This window comes from Typha latifolia, chromosome 1 (genome assembly GCF_019914945.1).
Source record: "Typha latifolia isolate L0001 chromosome 1, TyphaL0001v2, whole genome shotgun sequence".
Lineage (NCBI taxonomy): Eukaryota > Viridiplantae > Streptophyta > Magnoliopsida > Poales > Typhaceae > Typha > Typha latifolia.
In genome coordinates, this window is record NC_133086.1 from 1,138,734 (window position 1) to 1,162,355 (window position 23,622).

At 38.5% G+C, this 23,622-nt stretch overlaps 5 protein-coding genes across 7 annotated transcripts; 2 read left to right on the top strand and 3 right to left on the bottom strand.

Moving 5' to 3' along the window:
• Positions 1-229: 229 nt before the first annotated feature.
• LOC140794497 (developmentally-regulated G-protein 3) lies at positions 230-5,643 on the bottom strand. The gene is made up of 10 exons (XM_073146580.1): positions 5,539-5,643; positions 4,810-4,863; positions 4,190-4,363; positions 3,587-3,658; positions 3,404-3,463; positions 2,004-2,113; positions 1,164-1,463; positions 822-1,013; positions 660-711; positions 230-574 (listed from the first exon to the last, which is right to left on the bottom strand). The coding sequence occupies exons 1-10, from the start codon at positions 5,578-5,580 to the stop codon at positions 524-526; spliced, it is 1,107 nt and encodes a 368-aa protein (XP_073002681.1). The 5' UTR covers positions 5,581-5,643; the 3' UTR covers positions 230-523.
• A 2,902-nt stretch (positions 5,644-8,545) lies between these two features.
• On the top strand, positions 8,546-13,255 carry LOC140801933 (shikimate kinase 3, chloroplastic-like). Its single transcript, XM_073157327.1, has 10 exons — positions 8,546-9,091; positions 10,817-10,875; positions 11,178-11,232; positions 11,328-11,400; positions 11,526-11,613; positions 11,755-11,837; positions 11,935-12,064; positions 12,462-12,540; positions 12,929-12,993; positions 13,079-13,255. The coding sequence occupies exons 1-10, from the start codon at positions 8,884-8,886 to the stop codon at positions 13,154-13,156; spliced, it is 918 nt and encodes a 305-aa protein (XP_073013428.1). The 5' UTR covers positions 8,546-8,883; the 3' UTR covers positions 13,157-13,255.
• A 542-nt stretch (positions 13,256-13,797) lies between these two features.
• LOC140801905 (uncharacterized oxidoreductase At4g09670) lies at positions 13,798-16,585 on the top strand. The gene is made up of 2 exons (XM_073157276.1): positions 13,798-14,441; positions 15,760-16,585. The coding sequence occupies exons 1-2, from the start codon at positions 13,968-13,970 to the stop codon at positions 16,372-16,374; spliced, it is 1,089 nt and encodes a 362-aa protein (XP_073013377.1). The 5' UTR covers positions 13,798-13,967; the 3' UTR covers positions 16,375-16,585.
• LOC140801914 (uncharacterized oxidoreductase At4g09670-like) lies at positions 16,567-17,937 on the bottom strand. Its single transcript, XM_073157288.1, has 2 exons — positions 17,380-17,937; positions 16,567-17,295 (listed from the first exon to the last, which is right to left on the bottom strand). Exons 1-2 carry the CDS (start codon positions 17,842-17,844, stop codon positions 16,681-16,683), a joined length of 1,080 nt encoding a protein of 359 aa, XP_073013389.1. The 5' UTR covers positions 17,845-17,937; the 3' UTR covers positions 16,567-16,680.
• A 206-nt stretch (positions 17,938-18,143) lies between these two features.
• On the bottom strand, positions 18,144-21,907 carry LOC140801922 (F-box/kelch-repeat protein SKIP6-like). Of its 3 annotated transcripts, none has more exons than XM_073157315.1 (3): positions 20,720-21,899; positions 18,707-18,725; positions 18,144-18,423 (listed from the first exon to the last, which is right to left on the bottom strand). In XM_073157315.1, the coding sequence occupies exon 1, from the start codon at positions 21,809-21,811 to the stop codon at positions 20,750-20,752; it is 1,062 nt and encodes a 353-aa protein (XP_073013416.1). In that variant the 5' UTR covers positions 21,812-21,899; the 3' UTR covers positions 18,144-18,423; positions 18,707-18,725; positions 20,720-20,749. The 3 variants fall into 3 exon arrangements, 2 of the variants coding, with proteins under 2 accessions (XP_073013416.1, XP_073013403.1); XR_012111552.1 differs by lacking the exon at positions 18,707-18,725 and adding an exon at positions 19,622-19,699 and having other exon boundaries at positions 18,255-18,423; XM_073157302.1 differs by lacking the exon at positions 18,707-18,725 and having other exon boundaries at positions 20,720-21,907.
• Positions 21,908-23,622: the final 1,715 nt, after the last annotated feature.

Genomic DNA, 23,622 nt, shown 5'->3' on the forward strand with positions numbered 1-23,622 from the left:
CTTTCGTTCTGAAACGTGTGGGCCCAGTTCTCTCATGGTAGAGCTCATCTGGTTATTATGGAAAGTCACTGTAGTTATGCAGCTTAACAACATTTCCCAGGTGTAAACTTTATTTCAGAGTGAGATGCATCAAATATAACTTAAATGGGCATTACATTTTAAAGTTGGGAATGAGAGAGGCAGCAATGAAGAGTCGTGATTCTTGAATCAATAAATCTACCCTCCTACAGAAAAGGAAAAATAGTGGCAGTCGCTTTTAATGGAAGAAAATTACAAGTACATAGCTCAGAGTTGCCTCTATAAATTATACAAGAACTATGGCCTTATCTAGCGAAAGCCAGAGTTTATACAAAGACAAGCAGATGTTGACGTGAGCCAGAAATATAAGTCCAGTACAAAGTTTAAGTGCAAAATTTCTACTTGCAAACCAACTCAGAAATCATTCATTTTCTCTGTGCTCCACTACTCAGCTCACCAGTTGAGAGAAAACTCTGGAAAATTTTAGCACGTCTAGCAACTCTGACTATATCTTCTTTATAATCTGAACTACGTCTTCATCTTCAAGCTCATGTTCCTGTAAAAAAATCACAAAAATTGCATTGAGCACAAGGAACCACAGATTCAGTCGAAAAAAAAAAATATATTAGATAGAAACATACTTTGCCAACTCTCTGCGGCTTATGCTTCACACTTGAACCCCAAACTAGCGCACTAAACATATCAATCAGCATTCAGCAAAAAGTTAGTGGGGGTATGATTTAATTACTCAGACAATCGGATACAAATTTAACCAAATAGATTTGTTACAAGAAGGTACTCACTATTTGAATTGTTTCAACATGTCCTTGTGGATTCTGTTGCAGAAGTCTTCAACAGTCTTCTTCTTGGATGACAGGATTACAGGGTCCTCATAATCTGGGTTCATCCCCTTTGGTTTTGTGTATATACGAGTCAAATTCAAATATTGCCATATTTTTTCCAGTAGCCCATCAAGATTCCATTCAAGGTGAGCACTACAATTATAAACAACATAAAACATTTCATTTTCCAATAATTGTTACTTGTCTCTCTATTGATGACGGGGAAAGAAAGTTTCATAGCATCCAAGAGTCTAGTTTTAAGGTTCTGACGCCAATGCAGGACTAGTGATGCCAAAATATTACCTGACTGGACAGTAGTGAGGAAGCTTGTCAAGGATTTCCAACTCTTCGAGTGTTATTTGATCAATTTTGTTCACAACATAGATGCACGGGATATAGATTCTACTACCCTCAATAACATCTATGAGGTCATCAGCAGTCGCATCATATCGAAGAGAGATATCAGCATTATGTATCCGATATTCACTGCAAATCGCCTTCACTGTTTCAAGGTCTAAGTGTGTGTTTGTCACTGTTGATGTGAAGTTGATGCCTCCCTTGTCCTTTTTTCTAAAGCTTAAGTTAGGGGGTTCCTTATTTAACCTGCAGTTTTCCAAAGAGGCAAAGTTTAAAATCCTTGGTAAAAATAGTTAATAATATTTTTATAGAAACAAACACTTCATAGAAGAAATAAGTTGATAAAAGATCAGACTCTACCAAGTACAAAGTGTCAACTTCAAAAATACAAATGACAACTGCAGCTAGAACTTTAGAATAGGATATGAACTAGAAAGTACCAAATGCAAGATAAGAGAATTGTTTGTTACTCTAGTTTGTGTTCAAAATTCTCAATTCATAAAACATCTCAAGATAATAAAAGCAATGAGTTGCCCTTGCCTTCTCATTCAACATAACGGAACAGGTGCAAAAGGAATGAGAAATTCATTTACTAATTTTTGCTTGGCCAAAAGGAAGCCTGACCTGGATAAAAGATAAAACAACACAGAACTAATTGACATAACAGCTAATGCTAAAAGGCTGTAAATCGAACATATTTGGAACCCACAAAATGCATTATCATTGTTAACATATGAAATATTCCAAACAAACTATGCAGAAAAAAGGATCTATCTACCAAATTACCTTATACCAAATCCCTCAAGCTCCTTTTCGATGATACGCTTGTGAGTTATCGGTTTTATTGCATCAAGAACAATCAAAATGCAGTTGCATGTCCTTGCAGTGCTGATAACCTGGAAATAGCAGAAACTAATGCAAATGAATGATCAAAATAGTGGCATAGTAGGTAACTGGGAATTGTTCAAACTTCAAAGAAGTGTCAAGTCCTATTATGAATTTATGATCGAAAAAAAGAGTCCACATAAGCAGTATGGAAGGTAATATGGAAGTGAGGAAATTTGGAGTAAGCATAATAGCCTAACTAAACTTTATTTGACACACTTGTACGTGTTGCCATGTGGAACCCATGGTAGCCTCAACAACAACATAGTTTTCTGTGAAGAAATTTGCAACTAAAAGACATAATTTAAATATAACAACAGTCATGTACATATTCACATATTTCTACCTAACTCTTCCTTCATTGTGACACTACATTCTAGGGCCTAAATTTTGTGCTTTTCAACCTCCCGCAACTTTTGCATAGTAGCTGAGACAGGAGGACTGTTTTAAATAAAATCCAAAGGCTCAGACTCAATAAAGAAAGCCTTTCTCCGACAAAAAATCCAGAGGACACATATCATAATATTTTAAATTGCTTATCCATTCCAATCATTTAATATAGTATTGTTCCAAAGGCAACCTTGACTTATGATATTCTTCACAGCAACTTTCCTATGGATCAATTATCGTATCCTTATCCAAACTGCACAAAGAAGCACACTGATACAAGATAGAGGAAAAATAATTGCAACAACTATACTCACATCAAGATGGTTCACTATCTGATAAGGATCTAAGTGAGATATTGAAGAATTACCAAAGCATAACATCTTCTTCATAGCTCTACTGTTTTCCGCAACCAATTTAAAACTTTTAGACAAAACGTGACATGTCAAACCGTGAAACATATTGTCAAGCTATTAATATAAGATTTCTTACATTCAAAATCCTATCTGATTAAATTCAATACCACACACATAAGGTTGCCCAAAATAAAAATTCTACAGATAACTTGCAGATCCCAAGGACACAACTTTAAGAGGTAAAAATTGGAATGAATTACCTTGCAAAGCGACTGGTGTGGTTGCTATAGAAACAGAGGAAATCTTCCGAAAAATTTAAAAAAAAGGGATTGTAATCAATAGCCATCACTTATTTCCCCAACGGCATACCCTCATATATAAATGCCTCATAAAATTTCATACATGCACTAACTAAAAGTGTAGCCGTACTATACTTGTTCAGTTATCTGTTATAATAAATGGAATGATTTGCACCAGAAAAGCTTTATAACCTATAAATTAATATCAATTCCACAAAATCTACAATTGCAAACGTAGGCGCATGATTTGTCTTGTTACCTGCCTTCCTCTACCCTTTCCATCCTTAGCACCCTCGATAATTCCTGGTAAATCCAACAGCTGAAATGGAAACATTAATATCAAAGATATCCAACAAAAAGATCTTCAAATATCATAAGAATCAAAGGAGAAAATTATATAAATCAATACTCAGTTAATGAACCTAAAAGCATCAGGAATTACCTGAATTTTCGCCCCTCTATACACGATCACCCCAGGAATACATGTCAAGGTTGTAAACTCATAAGACGCAACCTGTCAATCATAATTGAATAACAATCTTACAGATATCAATTAGATTTTAGAAAAGACTCTTGTTCTCAAGTACATTTGGCAGATGGTCACTGAATTTGCAGTCTAAAGTCAATATTTATATAGAAACATGCTTCTTGAAGTTAGATTTATTCAACCAACTTAAATGGTCCCTCAATAAGAAGTTAAGAACTATCAGCTCCACATTGCAGCAGCTACTAGTCAAGAGAAGTCAACAAGATCAAGTGCTAAAGGATATCTCAATTTTCTTTGATTTGATGAGATATCATTCCATTACGTATTCTCAACATCCTTGATAAGTAATTGGAATAAATATGCCCGTCTTGACAATAAAATTAAAACTGAGCATACAACATAATCATAGATCCAAGCTGAAAAGAGTAAGGTTATGTACAAAATGCATAGTCAATATTAAATAAATAATTAATGTTTAAGAAGAAATGATTGTATGAAAAAGCCTAAAATGTGCCTGTGATATCAACAAAATGCAGAAGAGTTACAGAAAGTGCAGACCTCTGAAAAAGTGCCTGTTAACTTGTTCAAAAGTGTCGATTTTCCAACAGAGGGGAACCCCACTAGACCGACACGAGAATCCCCACTCTTCGTAACATCAAAGCCTTCGCCGGCACCACCACCACCTTTGGAGGAAGGTTCCAGGAGCTCCCGACGTAGCTTTGCAAGTTTAGCCTTTCAAAATTGATGCAGGGACAAAGGTGGAATATGATTATCGATACCAATCCAAATTAAAAAGAAAAGCCCATTCTTTTTTTTTATTGACTTAATAACTTGGAAAGAAAAAATGACTGGATTAAAACAAGTACATCTAAGGTCATCTAAAATAAACTAAGTAGATGTCAATATCAAATATCTGCCACCATTCAGATCTTCGTTCATGCTAATTCATGGCCTTCTAAGGACCTTAGAGAGATTCCACTTGCAAGCAAGGGAAAAGTTCTATTCCTGTAGCACGGCATAAACATGCATACCTATTTATTTCTAATTTGAGTTTTTTTTGGTCTTGCGATTCTGTCAAAGTAGGAAATACCAGGACAGCTTCATTGAAATAAAAATCAGTTAAGTTTAATGGTCAGGGTCGGCATCATTTGTATCAGAGCAGAGGCAAGGAAAGGCACCTTAAGCAGACCAAGATGGTGAGCAGTAGCTTTGTTCTTCTGTGTCCTCGCCATCTGTGAAAAGAGAGATAAAAAAAAACAAAAGCATCAGAAACCGTAAACTACAAGATCACCCTCACATATATACAATTAAATAAATGATAACTTTTACAAAGATTTATCAACTGGAAAAAGATACAATAAACATCACGAAAAAACTTATGCATTAGTGAGTTTTTCCACAGAATCAACCAACTCAGCAGCTCAAAAGTAGCACAAGATTCTACCCAAAAATGCCCTAATGCGACCTAATAAATATCTTAGACTACGAAATCCCACTCAATATCAAAACCCTAAACGCATATTTCAATGACCTTCCTCCATGAAAAGATATGATCAAACAAATGCAACTCTATTCCGTAAAAAGCAGCTTTAAATTTAATTTCCATTTTCTCCTCCTATATTTTGGTTCCCTCAAATTGCAACCTTTTCACAAAAATCAACTCAAACAAAAAAAAAAAACAGTATCTAAAATAAAGAGTTCATTAGCCATTAAACGAGCTAGAACCAGTCATTTCCAAAGCAAAGGGAATCCCTACAAAATCGAACGATCATTTAGGGCATAAAGCGATTATTTCATCCGCTCGGTATGTGGAAGGAGCTCTTTCCGCAGCAATTGCTAGATTTGACGGGAAAATAGGGTTTCAATATTAGTATTTGGTTTCGAAGTGAAGAGATTAGGAGACATACCTCATCTTCGATGTCTTTGATCTTTTGCATCACGGTCGCCATTGTTGCGCGAGCTCTGGTGCTCCTCCGCCTCCGCCTTCCCGATGGTTCCCTTCCGAGGAGGAATAAGATACTTATCAGCAGAATAAAATTACGAAAATGTCACTGTATATTTTGGGCCTTTATTACTAAGCGGCCCATAAGTGTCGGCATAGGTCCAATGGGCTTTGAGCCCCCATTTGTTGGATCCTATTTAGCTCATAACGGGTCAGGATATAGTTTGGATCCGATTCAGTGAAATAAAAACTCAAAAAAAGAATCATACACTCATTTGTTGCAGCTTGCAGTGGTTGTATAAATTTGTGATGCGATTTCAATTAGATCGGATCATCTAGAAAGACATTGGACTCAATAGATTGAGTCTAATTATCTTATTTGCTATTTAGTTTAGTTAGAACCTTAGTAGGTTAGGATTTTATTTAATTAACTAAATCCAACTCTGCATAGTTTTAGGAAAATATTTACAGAATATTATACAGATATCTGAATAATATCAAACTAGTTGAATAAGATCTCTAAACTCTACATCTACAACTTTGGTATTCAAAACTTCTCCAAATTCGAAATCTATCTGCAGCGAAACGAATGGTTAATTCAATAAGATAAGAAGACTAATTTAATTGGTTTATCATGATTTTTAACTTAGTTGTTTTGGTTCCTAAGGTGAGTCTCTATAAATATGTGGAGGAAACCCCAACTGAAATTTAATCTAATAATTGAAAACTCTTCTCTTCTTACTCTAGCTATTGACCCCCTTTCTCACCTCCTTCCTTCTACCGTCCAAATCTTTTATCGGTTTTCTCTAACTTCTAATTCCCCTCTTTTACAACAACTTCTCCCCCCTTCACACCAAGGAATTAATCTAGCACATATCTAACCATTGAAGCCTTAAAAAGCTATCAAGATAGGGTTTATCTGACCTTCGACTACTGTTCGGCCGATATCTCAAGATCTAGCCATCCAAACCTTGTAATCTTGGATTCGTTAGAAAGATTTTTTTTCAAGGGCGACAACATATCCAAAATTCAAGAAGATTCGACTGTTAGATTATCTACAGCTTTCTTCAAAAGTCACGTCCCTAATTTAGTCCAGAACCATTTCAAATCGGATCAAGTCGGTTCGTAACAATTTGCTATCATCACCGTACAGGGGTTAAAAATAGTGGATTAGATGTAAAACAGCAGCAGCAGCTTCACATGATTGCATCTACACTGATGGTTAAAATACTGTGAATCAAGTTAAGTGGTGCAGCATTTAGCAAAGTTTCTCAAATTGCACAATCCCCTTTAAGATTGCCTGTGAATTAATTAAGTCAATAACATAATATGTGAAAAAAGATATAGTATTTTTTTTCCTTTTAATAAAGTACTAAATTATTTAGCATTTTATCTCCTATGTAAATCATTAAACAGTTCGACGGTTTCATTATTGACTTACAAAACCAAAATAGAGGCCCATTGTGGTCAAAAAACTCTAGAGGACATAACCAACACCTTAATGTACCAACTCTGCCTACTGATGTTTTTCTCCTCTTACAATGAATTCATGGGTCTCCATCACTTCGATCCAACTATATCCTGTCTTAATTCCAAATCAAGATATAAGATAGTTGATAAGTGTGGAACGATTGAACGTCTATAATCAATGTAATTTAACTTAAACTAAATGTGTCTTATTAGGACCAAAAAAGGGTGATAGAATCAATCAATGTTATTGTACGATATCAGAAAAAAAAAGAGACTTAACTAAATTAAATTCATATAAAAAGAAAAATACCAATTAATTCAGTAAGTGAAACAAAAATTACTATGCACTAGATTTATTAAAAAAAGTCAAAAAAAATATTTTTTTAAAAAATTATATATATATTTAATCAAATTTTAATAAATAATTTAAACTATTATTAATATATAAGTTGGACAACTAAATAAGTTTCAATCTCGGTACTACCGTTGCTTACAAAATTAATCATTTGATGCACCTCCCTTTATAAATTCTCTAATAATTTTTACTTTATATATATATATATATTCTAAAAGAAGTGTTCAGTTATATGCTGTCATTAATAAAAACATCAAATCTGAAAAGTATCTAGCGCGGAACATGTGTGAAAGCATTCCTGAAGCCAATAATAAGCAACGTATGGAGATCAAACTCCTCGCGACATTTTAGCGCATCGAGTGGGCCCAACTGGTAATTGACACATGTCACAACGTGGTGCCTGATGTCTCTATATCCACCTGTCCAGTCATCACCTAGCTTAGGGTAAGGTCAGCTGCACGTTCAACAACGATCGCCTCTTACTCCAATTACTGGGCGACACGTCAGATTTCTTCACTAATGAGATTCCAGCGGTCTTTTCTCGTCTGTTTCGCACGGTGACGTCTCAAGGGCGCATAGAAAAAATCCTATACGATCGTACCTTTCAACCGTCCGATTGTGTGGAGAGGCAGTACTCGTTATCCTGCATAGAAATTTTTCTATGCGGAATATTTTGGTCGCGATTGTTACTTGAGTGGTGGTTGGAGTCATATTTTGAGACTCACAGATGCTATCGACACATCAAACCACAAAATTTTTATCACGATAAAGTCCTTGTTGTGGATAATTGCTTCAAACTTTAGGGTTATATACATTTTATTTTCTATCTATTTTTTCAAAAAATTATTTTACCTCCATATATTTAAATTTTTTTTATATCAGTCCCTATATTTATGATTAAAGTAAAACTTTTAATTTTTTTTAAAATTTAACTAAATATTATGGTTATTTTGATAATTTTTGGGAATTCATCTTGCTCCATTAATTTGTTAAATAACCATATTGTTGAAGATTTGTTAAGAATTTTGCTAATGGGGAAGACGATCAACGGATAAAGGATATTTTAGTAAATTGAAACATAAATGCTCGACTTGTTTAGTGAGGAGTGGAAGGATATAAATACCTGCGACGCCATCCCCGCTTAATCCCAGGGAATTCCACATCGTGTAACGTGCGCTGCTACCGCGTGTGGTAGTGGTAGGCTGGTCGCTCCGCAATCCCTTTTTATTTCTCAGCGATCAGCCACTTTAGTATTCTCGAATCTCCTCTCGATTTTGATTCTTGTTTCGATTGAATCCCATTTCTCGATCTCAGATCTCCATTTACCTCTTCTGTTTTCGCCATTTTGCTCCGGATTTCCGAGCATTGTGCTGCTGCTTCCATCGACTTCAGGAGAATCGGAGGAAGAACCTTGGATTTCTTCCGTTGGAGGCAAAAAATAGTTTTGGTTTGTGGTGGGATTTTGGTTGAGATTTGGAGTGAGCGATGGAATCGAGGGCCGCTTTGAGCTTGCAATCGTGTTCATGGATCGGGTGCGAGAACACCATGAGGAATCCTGGTGGATTATTCAGCTTCCCGCGTGGCTATGGCGTCGAGAGGAGACATACGCTGAGTCTTCGGAGATCTAGGTTGGCTTCAGATTTATACGGGCATTCTGAGCTGAAAATTTCTAGTCGTTGTAAGAAATCCGAAGGTAAATTCCTGGAAATGAAATGCCCTACTTGCATTTTTTTTATACTGAAGATTTCTATACGGGCATTTTTTTAGTTAATTTTTAGAAGAAAAAAAATCAACTTAGTAGCCTTTTGCATTATGTTTTTTTGCAAATCTGACTTCCTTGTAAATACTATGGAGGAGCAAATTGCAGAAAGGGGGACAATTGTCTGATTAAATTTCGTAGAGGTCACAGTTTGGCCAAATAAATCACTTATCAATTGATTTGAGTTATTTGGTATATATTTTTTGTGGATGTAAGAAAGTGGCAGGATGAGTTATCATCGGAAGAAAGAAGGTAATGATTTATTTATATCCTTTTTCTATATGAATTGCTTCTCTTTTTGTCATCACTCATTTAAGTGACAAATTAGTGAGAAGAGGATATAAACATTGCTAAAGTAGATGGGGACAGAGCAACTGAGATCAACTTGACGTAGGAATCCATTATGTTGTGTTGTCGCCATAAAATCAAATGTATGTTGATGTCCTTGGCAAGGAAACTAGATTTTTAGATCAACCACTGAACTGAAACAAAATAGGTTGTCGAAAATACTAGTGATCGGAAGCATGCCTGAATGGTGTTATCTGGGAGAGTTCCACTGAACCACATGAAGGGAACTCTTTGAATCGCTAACTGATGGATGTCCTTGTAAATGTCCAATTATCACATTTGTGTACAAGATCCTCCTTGTCTTTTAGTGATTTCAGAAGTCCCCTCTTGTTATTCTTATTTATGCATGCTTCTCCATCTATGGCATTAGTAAGAGAAGCTTTGGATCCTTACTGCCTGATGCTAGGTATTATTTCAGATTCTGTTGTTCACAGATAATTAGGAATGATTTCACAACAGGATTTTGGTATTTTGACCATTCGGCAGTGCTTGATCATTGGGACTGCTGGACCATTCACGCTGCCCATTCAACAGTTGTGATGGTGATTCAAAATAATGATGCCCCATGAAGTCGACTATGGAGTACGCTTGAAGCCTCTCTTTCATTTGAATAGTTCATTTGCTATTACAGTTTAAAACATCAACTTTAATACCATGTAGTTTACTTTATCGGGAAGCGAGCTATGCTGTTATTATTACACCATGCATGGATATTATAGTAAGTATTGAGGTACCTACATATACAAGCATAGGTGTTACATACTTTACGCTAGGTTGCAGCATGTTCGACTTTTTTTTCCTAAGATAAAAAAACTACTAAAATGGTAGATGATTATGTGAGCATGTCAGATGCTTCTAATTTCTATTTCACTGCACAATCAGATACTGCCAAATCAGTGAGTTGCTGTGAGCAGTGGATTACAAAGTTTTCTGTGGTATACCCTGGCATTAAGTAGCATTCTTGATTTATTTGAACAAAGCTGATCTTTTACAATCACTTGATCTAATTATTTTGTTCAGAACTTCATATGTTTCTGTCATCTTTGTTCGTTTCTTATCCAAGTTATTCCACTTCATTCTTTTGCAGTAAGTTTATTACTCAAAACTTCCTTAATAAATGGCTAATCTGTTCTCTCTTCTCATATTATAACTGCAGTTATGAACATGAGTATGACATCTGAAATGGCCCTTTATCGAGAATATTCTTTGACTAAAAGCTTTATGAGTATTTAAGTATATCTTTGTTCTTTTCTGATTTACATTTGTTCTTGAACAGTCATTGATTAGTGTTTACTACTTAATGTTATGTAGTTGCAGCCAAAGAGTCGGAAAATTTTCATGCAGCTGTTGATGAGGCTCTCATCTTAAAGGTAAACCCACGATAAAGGATCTGAAAAACCTACTGTAATGCTCTTCTCCACCTTCAGAGTTGATATTAGTTCCTTTTTATGATTCTTTTAGGGTCTTTTGTCAACGCAATTTTTCAAGGTTTTGCAGTGCTTGTGTTCAAATTTGTGATCTTCAGGTGTTTTAGAATGCTAGAAGATTAGCATTGTCCGAGATGGACAAATCAAATTCTTACTAAATGAATCAGCTTCATAGCTTTCTCACTGAAATGAGGAAAACTGTTTTTCTCTGCCAATTGACCTGAGGTGATGTTTGTGTGCTGCAGAGGATGTCAGAAGATGTAGTCTTACGCTTAGATGGGCGCTGTATATATCTAGTTGGTCAGTCACTTAAAGTTAACTTTAAGTTCATTGGAATGGTAATTTTTTCTGTCACTAGTTATTTCAGTAGTTGGTTCTCTGTTGCTTTTTTATAGGTATGATGGGCTCTGGTAAGACTACTGTAGGGAAGATCCTCTCAGAAGTTCTAGGATACTCCTTTTTTGACAGGTATTAGTGCGATTGCTATTGGATTACTTTTTTTATGCATTGATTCACAGTTGTTAGTGTTTATTGCTCTCTTTTCCTGCATGAATTATTTGGCTGTGTGTAACCTGTGCTCCTTGGTGCTGCAGTGACAAATTGGTAGAGCAAGCTGTGGGTGTATCTTCTGTTGCTCAGATATTCAAGGAGTACAGCGAGGCCTTCTTTAGACAAAATGAAGTAAAGATATTATAACTATCATTCAGCTTCCTGAAATATTAGCAATTTGAATAAAGAACTTTGAGTTCCACAGTGTTGTACTTGTACTTCTGACTTATTTTTAGTATTTGTATTTACTTCAGTTTTGCTTTCTTGGGTCAGAGTAACGTGTTAAGGGATTTGTCTTCAATGCGGCAGCTGGTTGTTGCAACTGGGGGTGGCGCTGTTATTAGACCAATTAACTGGTAGTTGAAGAAATATTACATACTCAGCCATGCAGTTTCCTGAACTACTTCTTTCGGACAGTGAAAGCAAGCAACTGATTTATTTATTGAATATCAGGAGATATATGAAAAAGGGAATAACTGTCTGGTTAGATGTTCCTTTGGAAGCTCTTGCTAGGCGGATTGCTGCTGTGGGAACTGCTTCTCGGCCCCTTTTGCATGAAGAACCTGGTGATCCTTACACAAAGGTAGCATTGGTTGACAGTCAATTGCTCCTGCCTATAAATGTTTCACCTTATTTATATCTAAAAGAATATCAGTTTTGAAGTTGTTACACCTTCTGGGGCTGGCGTAGAAATCATTGAAAACATATGAATTATAATCTACTTGAGTTTTACCTGCCAGATTGGTGCCAGATTAATGATCATCAGATTTCTAGCAGCCACAGTGCACTATAAGTAACTAAAAATTTAGAACACTAGATATAACAAATCACATACGCTACTTACATACTATTACATTTTCATCCTCTTTGTATTCAATGGCTATAAAATCATAGGAGTCTGCTGCTAGCTTCCATACAACACATTATAATTCTATTCTAAACTATAAACAAATCTTGCTGTTTGTGGACTTTCATTGCAGGCTTTAATACGACTCAGCACCCTGTCTGAAGAGAGAGGTGAGGTCTATGCCAATGCGGATGTGAGAGTTTGCCTCCAAAGTAAGTAGTGCCTTGTACTGGTAATAATCCTGTGACAGTTTGAAGTAAAAGCTAGGTTACGCATGTTCTTCATTCATGTTTACTCTTTCTGTTGTCTATATATTTTGTTCTTCATAGGGTGTGCTTTAATTGGTATCTTCACTCTTGTTGGAGCAATCAGTTCAAGTAACCTCGTATCCAGTAACACTCATACACATCTCTAACTTGTTTGAACCTATGAATCTGTTACACCATAGATTCTCCAACAACTAAATGAGATTTCCACTTGTGAAACACTATACACCTTGTGGTTAAAGATCTGTTAAGCAACCATTAGTATGATGTACATTTCATGCACAAACAGTGTGTAGATTTGAAACTTGATGCTAATGTACTGCCTCGTTTGCAGATATCGCAGCAAAACAAGGAAACAGTGACGTTTCTTCTCTCACTCCAACTGCCATTGCAGTCGAGGTTTGAAATTGAGGCCTCGTTTCAAATTTCACCTCACTAGAATTTAAAGGGCTCTTTGGATCAACATTTACTTTCTGTTCTGCAGGCTCTTTCGAAGATCGATAGCCTTTTAGTTGAGGAGATGTCTTTTGGAAATCTTTTGCGTTCAGGGTTGAAATACTGAAACAATCCTGGATATGTACCTCTTTTCTTGCTTATGTATCCAGCTTATGTAAATGAATATAAACTCTATAATATATTAATTAAGAAACTTTTCAAACAACACTATATTTTTATTATTTTTTAATTAACACTCTTCTTTCAGGATTTTATAATCGAAAGTTTTATATATTTTTATATATAACACTATAATATTATTTTGACTAACTATCGGTAATTCTAGTCAATGTAATTCTATTGATTCAATTATTAAAATACTTTTGAGAATATTTTTATTTATTCTGACCCATCATTTTAAAGTTATATCTCACTTTAGTTCATCTCATCAACTTAAAAACCTCTTCTCAGATCTAATTACGCTGTCAAATAATAAGTTATGTATTTAAAAATTATCTTGGGTATTCTGACATAATAGTATTGATAATTTTCTATTTGAAGATAGTTGGATTTAATTAACTCAAAATGTCGTGTAAATGTTAATTAACTTAAAAAGTGTCGTGTAAAAATTATACAAAGAAAAGGGTTCGGATTACATAAGACTGTTAATTTCCCTATTATTATAGCTACAGTGAAGATAGACAAAATTATTATAGCTACATTTATTAGCTTGTGAACTTCTTTATCTTTCTATCAGGCATCTGGAATGTTCATCCTCAATTAAGTCATGTCAATACTACCCATAATAATAGTAAGAAAAACCGAACCTAAGAAATGGCTCCAAATCCGTTATAAATTATCTCGTGAGCCATTTTCCGTCGTCCGAATAAGGTGCAGGTGCTCGACCCTTTGCAAGAGCGACGCCAAAGCCGAAAGAAATGGCTCACGAGAGCCCGAACCCTATCCGCTTCGGCATCCTGTGCTGCGCCGAGATCGCACGCAAGGTATCGCGCGCCATCTCCCTCGCCCCCAACGCCGTCCTTGTCGCCGTCGGTAGCCGGAACCTCGACAAGGCGCGCCGATTCATCGCCGACAACGGCCTTGACGCCGGCTCCGTCCGCCCTGTCGGATCCTACGAGGCCGTTCTCGATGATCCCGCCGTCGAGGCCGTCTACATCCCCCTCCCTACCAGCCTCCACGTCACCTGGGCCGTGGCGGCGGCGGAGAAAGGGAAGCACGTGCTCCTCGAGAAGCCCACTGCCTTGTGCGTTGCGGAGTTGGATCGCATCCTGGAGGCGTGCGCTTCGAACGGGGTGCAATTTATGGATTCCACTATGTGGATGCATCATCCAAGGACGGCGAAGATGCGGGAGATCTTGTCGGATCCGATTCGGTTCGGGCAGCTGAAGATGGTAAAAATCTATTTTTTTTCGATTTGGGCACTATGAGATGATTGGATTTATTGTTTTATCTGCTAAATTTGTTTTCCTCATCGTTGGGTAAAGTAGCACAGGGTAGTCGTCAGGATTATTATACTAAGCAGATATTATATTCTCCAATTAGTGCTTTCCCATTATGTTGGTAGTTCGGTGCGGCCTTTTGGTCAAAAATTATGTTGGTAGTTCCAAGGAGCTTATTTTGTGCACATCGGATTCATAATTGGGACACTTAGTACTATTTGAAGATGTATTCTAAGTAATGTTTAAATAGCGAATCAGATTGACCCTCTTCTGTTTTTTATAAGGTTTAGCCACATGGACTGCATCCTTTATCTTTGTGTGTTCTTTGGAACTTGTCATGAGACATGAAAGAATAGCTTCTTCTGTTTATTTTGCAAGCTTATTTACTCTCTGCCATAGATATCAAATGATGCATTTAAACCATGAGTAATTGAACAGCATCTAAGTTTCATTCGTTTGCAAGAATATGGTGACTTTTCTGTAACAAGATAATTAGGACTGACTGCGTTTGTTTGTAAATCATAACGTAAGCTCATGTCTTAGAAAACAGCCACAGCTGATCAATTGCTCAATAGTTTGTGCTATCTGATGGAAGATGGCAGTATGGTAGCATAGTGTGCCAGGAAAATTACATAAATCTAAAGAGTAAGATTTCTGGTCAAAAAAATGAAACCTTGGTTAATCATAAATTCAACATACTTTATTTTGATGAGTACTGGAAAGTCTATGAAAGATGATAAGTAAAGTAGATGTTACCTGAGATTGATTTTGATAATGTTCACTATCATATTCTCAAGGTTTTGAAAAATATCTGTAACTGATGGAAACCATCTATATTAGCAGCATTTAGGTTTGTTTTATTCCGGTGTTGTAGTATTCAGTTGTTAGGTGTGAAAGCATGGTCAATTAAACTTTAGGCATCTTTTTGGTCAAATGATACATTACAGTAAGCTGATTGCCTTGACTATATAAAATTATAGATATTCATATAGCTAGGAATACTAGCTCAACGAAACCTTTCTGAGTGAGCAAATCTTGGAAGCAAAAGTGGTTAACTCTTCATCTAACTCTCTCATCATACAAACTGTTCCTTAGAATTGTAACTTCTGTCTGCTTGTTCATCTATTTGATACAAACTCACTTAGGCTCATTTGTCATCCTGTTTGCTCTCCATAAAACTTCTATATTTATCAGGAATGTATTTTTTTGCTTATCTTCTATTGTGCAATTCTTATATCTGACTCTGAGGACCATTTTCTGTGGCTGACAGATCCACAGCATATTCACCTTTGCTGGAGATGAGGATTTCCTCCAGAATGACATCCGGGTAAAGCCTGACCTAGACTCCCTTGGAGCTCTTGGTGATGCCGGATGGTACTGCATTCGCTCAACCCTGTGGGCTGCTGGTTTTGAATTGCCTAAGACTGTCATTGCCCAGCGTGGTCCTGTCAAGAATGAAGCAGGTATAATCCTGTCATGTGGTGCGACTCTTCTTTGGGACGATGGAAAGGTAGCTACCCTCAATTGCTCTTTCCTTGCTCATCTGACCATGGAGGTCAGTGCCATGGGAACCAGAGGGACCCTTCATCTCACCGACTTCGTCATCCCTTACGAGGAGAGCTCAGCCGCATTTACCTTTGCTTCAGACTCAGCCTTCACTGAACTTGTAACTGGATGGCAGCCCTTGCCAAGCAAGCATGTCATCACGACTGATCTACCGCAAGAGGCCCTCATGGTCCAGGAGTTCTCGAGGTTGGTGCAAGGCATTAAAGATTCTAGTAGCAAACCAGATACTAAATGGCCAACCATCAGTAGAAAGACGCAGCTTGTGATAGATGCAGTCAAAGCATCCATTGAGAGAGATTTTGAACCTGTTGATATTTGAAGCTCATCATTTCAACCTCTCTCATGCTCAATGTTCCATCTTGGTAGCAATTGACTTGATACGAGATTGAGATACTTGATCACTGGCCTAGTATTATGAACTAATAAAGTTGTGTGTTGTGGTTGTCTTACTTTTTGTCATATAGACATCTTTCTTGGAAGAAGACTATATATATGCGATAAAGCAGTGCGATAGCATTTTAATTGTGATATTTTACATAGATTCTTTTATAAGGTTTGTTACATCATACAGATCATAGAATGCAGGAGTAAGCAACACTCTTCAACATTTTCAGCATAATTTTTGTTACAGGAAGACTGGCTTGAACTCGGTCTCAATTGATCTCTTCACAGCATCTAAAACTAGTTGAGTTTTGCGGCTAATATCAGGCCATTTAGCTGTTGGAGGGCATCTGGAACTTCTCATCAGCTGAACTTGCTTCGCAAACTCTTCAACCATAAGAGCTTCTTGCGGAAGGCCGGACGCCACCACGACTTCCTCAGGCTTTCTGGTCCATCCAATGTGCAGCTCGGCGAATTCAGCTCTGCAGTTGAACTCGAACAAGGCTGAATCTTCTCGAAACGGGATCGCGAGATCATGCACTCGGAGCGAGCCAGAGGCTCCCTGAACGGAGAGGTCCATGGAGACGTGGGAGAGGAAGGAGCAGTGGAAGGTGGCCACCTTACCATCCTCCCAGTGGAAAGAAGAAGCACAGGAGAGTATGATTCCAGCCTGATTCAGATGGAGGGAAGGGAGAGCAGTGACAGTGTTTGGCAGTTGGTAATCAACTGCCCATAGGATGGATCCAATGCAGTACCAGCCCAAGTCTCCAAGTGCTCCTAAGGAATCCAGGTCGGGCTTCACTCTGATGTTGTTCTCTAGGAAAAGTGGAGTGGCCAGGAATGATGACGAGCTATGGATCTAGTCGTGAGAGGAACAATGATATCAAATCGAGATTAGCTCATTGAGTTTATATAACAGTGAGTAAAAAAATGTTATCTTTACCGTTTTGACTCTCCCAAACCGTTTGGAGTCGGAGATCATCTCCCTCATCTTGGCCGTCCTCGGGTGGTGGACCCACATGCTCCCGTCCATGAACTGCACCCCGTTCGAGGCGCATGCCTCCAGGATCCGGTCCAGATCCGAGACGCACAGCGCGGCCGGCTTCTCGAGGAGCACGTGCTTCCGGCGCTCCGCCGCCGCCACGGCCCAGGTGAGGTGTAGCCCGGTGGGGAGGGGGACGTAGACGGCGTCGATGGTTGGGTCGTCGAGAACGGCGTCGTAGGAACCGACGGCGCGGACAAGGGCGAGGGCGTTGTCGGCGATGAACCGACGGGCTTTGTCGAGGGATCGGCTGCCGATGGCAACGAGAACGGCGTGGGGGGCGAGGAAGATGGCACGGGAGAGCTTGCGGGCGATCTCGGCGCAACCCAAGATGCCGAAGCGAATCGGCTCCTCTTTCTCCGCCATTGTTTGTTGCAACGAAGAGAGGCGATATAAATGAATAAGAGTGTGGTTTTGGAGGGAGGAGAATTTGAGCCTCTCGTGTTACATCCTTTCTATCTTGTCATAACTCGTGCTATCTTTGTTTTCCTTTTCCTTTATTTTTTCCCAAATTCAAGTTACAATAGAAAAATGATGATCATTATACATTTGATGACAAACTTTGAATTAAAAATGAAATCTATTTTGAATATCTTCTCATAAACAAAGCAAAATATGGTGATTCTTAATTGATGTCTTCTTCATACTGTAAGCGCCTTCATATATTTTAGGTCTTTTACCCCCCAAAAAGGAAGAAAAAAAAAAATTTATACAGGTGAAATAATATATATATATAGTCAAATGGACAATTCAAGTAAGTTCTTCTCTACAGAAAGTAAGTGCTCTAAATTTACAGTAACTTCATTAGAATCAAGTTCATATGAGATGCTACCGCAGCTGTGACATATAATCTCCGACACCTTCAGAATCTGATGGAATGTCAAAGCATATTATTATGCAATGATTGGTTTATCGATTGCTTCACCACCAACACTCATCTTTTGCCTGAAATTAAACCTTTCTGAGTTAATACGGCTCTTTCACATATCATTTGTACAACAGAAAATAGAAAGTTAAATGCACAGAAAATGACTTGGGACGATTGTTGGAAACCTCTTTCCAGAGATTAATAGTCAAGAAAAAAAATAAAAGATACATAAGCCCCAACTATATATCCCAACAGTTTAGATTTCCCAACTTCATACAGAGATGCCATAAGAATCTTCAGATCTTTGTGTGGCTGGCAACTCAACCACAAATCAGAAAAAGTTCAAGAAACCAAACTTACCTTTTCTAGTAGACTCTGACTGACACCATAGCACCCAGTTTGTCCAATAGAGAAGAAAGAAGAAGAAGAGTCAGAGATGTTGCGAGTGCAGATCAAAAAGAGATAATATGTTGCATCCATTACCAGATCAAAACCACAAAATTCTGCCTAAACATACTTTCTATTATTTTCAGCAAACAGAAGCCATAAAATGAGTTTTTAGGTAAGTACGCAATTACAAAGAAGGCGGCATGGCGTATTTTTCAGGGCCCAAGATTAAAGAAAATCTGAGGAAAGAAAAATGAATGAGAGAAGTAGGACAATAAAAGGAAAAGGAAAGCAGGAAATGAAAAAATAGAAAGAGGAAAAGACAAACAGGATTAAGTGTAAACTAAAAGAAATAGGTAGAGGTTGAGTTCACTTATGACCACCCCCTTGTTACTTCCCTGAGATTAGTTCTCTAATTTGAGCTAACATTTCAGAGAGTACAAAGTTATCAAAGGAGGACGGCAACGAAACACAAGGAAAGAAAAGGGACCTTTCTAGGAAGAAGAATAATGAGGAAGCTGGCCTTCAGATGAGTTATGACCCATAGACTTAAGTTCGAACAGTTTTGAAGAAGCAAATGTGTACCAGCTTTCTCCTTCTCCAGAGACATTATGGGTATGCTACTAGTAAAGGCTTTTGAGATCCAGTATCCATCTACTACTTTCTATCACTTTTACTCCTCACAATTATCCCAAATTGTGCTTCCTCAATGCCTTAACCAAATCCTAACATGTTGAAGGTCAATAATAAAATATCATAATCATGTTGACATATATAGAAAATGAGAAAATCATGTATTGTCATCACAATTTACCTAAGACAAACATGTAGCAAGCTGTAGACCCCTGCTATCATCCAGACGCTATGTTGCACAGAAAATATACTTACCTTCTATATCCAGTATCTTGCACCAACTGAGGTTGTAGTGAGGAAGCTTTTCACTCATGTTATGCAGTATCCTGTTCCCTGTGGAACCTAAGACTTTCAATCCTGAATCATGCTCTAACAATCTATTAATATAGACTCACTGGCACAAGTCTTGAACAAAAAAGATGGAATTTTATATCCAGTGAGATAATTTTCACTCCATCTAGGATAAAAATTGTCTGTCCTTTTAATCCAAACCCAGTGACATTTCAATTCTACTATACATTCAACCAGTGAGGCAATTTCTCTACATATTACACTACTTAACGAGCTAATTTCTTCTTAATTGATCATGCATAGTGAAAGGAAAACTTCTGTCAATTCAATCCAAGAAAATTCCTGCCCTTGAATGTTCATCCGTGCTAGTACTATAAAGAGAAAAATTACAAGATAAGACTGAACATACCCCCTTTGACTGTGAAAAATTTCTAGCACTGCAAGTTTATAGAAAAATGAATGGTAAATAAGTTTCATGATGAACAGAGAGAAAGAGGCGGGCAAGAATGTGTATTGTTTTTTGAGATTTTTAATCAAGCAAAGCACATAGAGAGTCATCATCTAGATAAGGGATTAAACTTTTATTTATGAATCAAGGATGATGAAGATATCACCTTCTCCTACCTTGCTTAAATAGGAAGAATAAATGTCTGTTGTCATTGACATCATCAAAGATAGCCTCAATGCATAGATGGACGGACTTACAGAGCAAAATAAAGATAATTTCGAGTCAAAATATCAAATGATGTTCTCTTACAGAAACAGCGCAGAAATAGCTATCTTTCTTGGAAATCTAATTTATAATTCATTCTATTAGCCCAACAATGCATTGCCAATGATTAAGCCAACCAGTGTACTACTTCCCCATAAATTCCAATCCACTCAACCTTATTCAAGAACCGAGGAACATTTCAAAAGTTTAGACAACTAATACCAGTCTACCCGTACCACCGATTAATCATATGACACAGTATCTACTTTTCACATCATATTAGAGAATCTCATGCAGAATATAGCTACTTCATTATTTACAGTAAAGAAAGGAAGAGATCCTCAACATACCAAAGTTGCAATATTTGCAGCAGCAGAAACTCACAACTCCAATGCCAAGCAGTGGGCGACTGACGACCCCTTCGGCAGCGCCAACACAACCGAATCTGTCCACAAAACCTTGCCCTGCAACCCTCCACTCTGTGTCTTCGACACCGTGATCCCGGCCCAGTCTACCACCATTTCCTTCCTCCGCCTACCATCCCCCTTCCCTTCCCACACTACACACAACACTCCCCCCAAATTCGCAAGCGTCGCCCCACACAAGAACTTAGGCAACTCTTTCTCGACCCCCTCCACCGTCTTCCACTCATCCATCTGGGGATCGTACCCCTTAATCTTTCCCAAGAAGTCGTACGAGTACAACATCTCGCCGACCACAGCAGCCCTCCCTCTCCACCCTAGGTCGAGCTCAACCGGCACCGTACCCCACGGCGGCTCCGCCGCCGGATCGTACACCACTCCGCCTCGATCCGCCACAGCAAGGAGCTTTCCCGCGAGCACGGCGCAGCCATGCATCCACTTCTCCCGGATCTCCGGCGGGCTGGGGACTGGAGACCATCGGTCGCCGGCGACGGGGTCGAGAGCCTCCGCCCAGGCTTCGGACGGCGGGATACAACCTCCGACAGCGTAGATCCGGCCGTCGATGGCGGCGGCAGCTGCGAACTCTCGGGCAGACGACATCCTCGGACCGAGAGACCAGCGCCTCCGCCGAGCGTCGAAGACCTGGACGGCGGAGGAGGGGACGCCGGAGACGGATCCTCCGAGGAGGAAGAGGACCGCGCCGATGGCGGCGGCGGCTGAGCCTACAGCAGCAAGCGGCGGGGAAGGGAGTGGACTAGGGTTCCGCCGGCGGCGGTGGAGGACGAACCACTGGGATTGGTCGGTGGGCGATCGGATGTTGACGAGGAGGAAAGGCTCGGTGATCCCGAGGTCTGATCGGACAGCGGAGAGGAGAGGGGAATGGAGGAGGGAGCGCCAGGATCGCGAGACGTGTGAGAGGTAGGGGTGGTACAATCGGGGCACCCGCGCGATGCATCTCACCGCGATGTCGTTGGGCAGGGAGGGGATAAGATCTCCTCCGATGTGTTGCTCGTCCGTCATCGTCGTCACCGTCACCAGAGCCGGCGCAGTACACAACACGAGAACGAAGGGTTCAAAGAAGTCAGCCCAGACTCCAGAGACAGCTCGTAATTCCGGACTTACGAGAAAATTTTAACTAACTCATACCCATCTATATGGGCTTCCATTCCAGAGCCCCATAAACTTTAGGCCCCTCTTAGACTAATGGGCCCAGCCCATGGGCCATCTTTGCTGAGCCATAATTAAATTCAAAAGTTTATAACATTATTAATAGAAACCTACTAATAAGTCCATCCACACAAACAACATCGTGTTATCATTATCATATAGATCAAAGCTCCAAATGAGCATTGAGTAATAAATTATTAACTACATCATTTTGAATGTTATTTTTTAAAAGATTCTTATCGAATATCCAAACATAACACGGTGGTATCCACGATGACCATTGACCAAACTACCAAAGTACTTGGATAAACGAAGACTAAGTCGGTACTTTGACGACGAAAAGTCGGTGGTAATCGCGTTTTATGATGGACAATAACCTCTAGTTTTCTGTATGTTGACAAAATAAGCTCACCGACGTAGTTGAACCATTGTTAATGATCTTTTAAGCTGTAAAGTATGCATAAGTATTCGTGAAACTTTCATTTTTATGTATATTTAACTCCTTAATTAATACATAAGTTAGATGTTGGTTGAACTATTGAATCCATAACCAACTTTAGGGTTTAGGTCAAAGACAAGATTCTCCTCCTGTAGGTTGGTTTGTTTGTCGTGTTTAGCCCTAAAACTCCACAGCTAGGGCTAGATGTCGGGTACGTGGCAGTCCCCGATTCGCTACTATATGATTAAACTAAGATTCTTAATGAATCTATGAGCTGCCAAAATTTTCTTTCCAAATATGGTTAAAAATGTGCCAGCTCACGTGCTTAATTTTTAATTAGCACGGGTCGAAAGTTGGATTGTCGGAAGGAGGACATGTCTACGCGAGCAATGGAATTGTGTTTGGGAAATTTTAAACTTTAATTTAATTGGAGGTTCCAATGGTACCATTGTTTACGATACCACTTTTCCAAGTTCCAAAGTGCTCTTGCTTTGGCGTTTAATCTTCAAATCAGAAAAGAAATGGTTTTAATTCTTTGATGATCTCTAGAGAATTGTCAGGCTAGGTTAGGCAATTCTTTGGAACTTAGTATCATAGCTGATGAACATTGGCGAGTACTCTTCAAACATTTTTTTTTTTTCAAAAGAAATTTGCAACATCTTGTATTATATATCTCGTTACATAAGGAATGCATCTAGTTATCTGTGAATGAACAAGATAGGAAGCTTAAGTTCAATGAACACTACTCATATTTTGATCAAATATATAAGCTATCTAGATTCAGTGATTGGTATTCATCCCTTGGAAACATGGATTGGAGATCCCAAAACGTATCCTTGCATAATCTATACTTTAAAAAAAAAACAAATGAGTACTGCTCCCAAGTTGATCTCCATAGATTCAATTACTTGACTTCCAGTCTTATATATATACTAGAGTTTCCCGGGATTCCAGATAACATTGACTTAAAATTTCTTTTCTTGGTAGGTCATGGAAGGAAACTAGTTAGAAAGAGAAAGGAAGAGAAGAGTAAGAAGTACTCCTAAGTCTGAATTATATAGCTGATGCAAGTATGTTGACAAAGTCGATCTCAACAGAGAGTTCACACCTGCTAAGTTTAATAACATAGAAGTCATTCTTGTGTGTACTCCCAAGTCTGATAGCAAACTATGGGAATACATAGATTTCTCCAATAGTACTCTTCTTAGACTTTTTCTACAGCTCC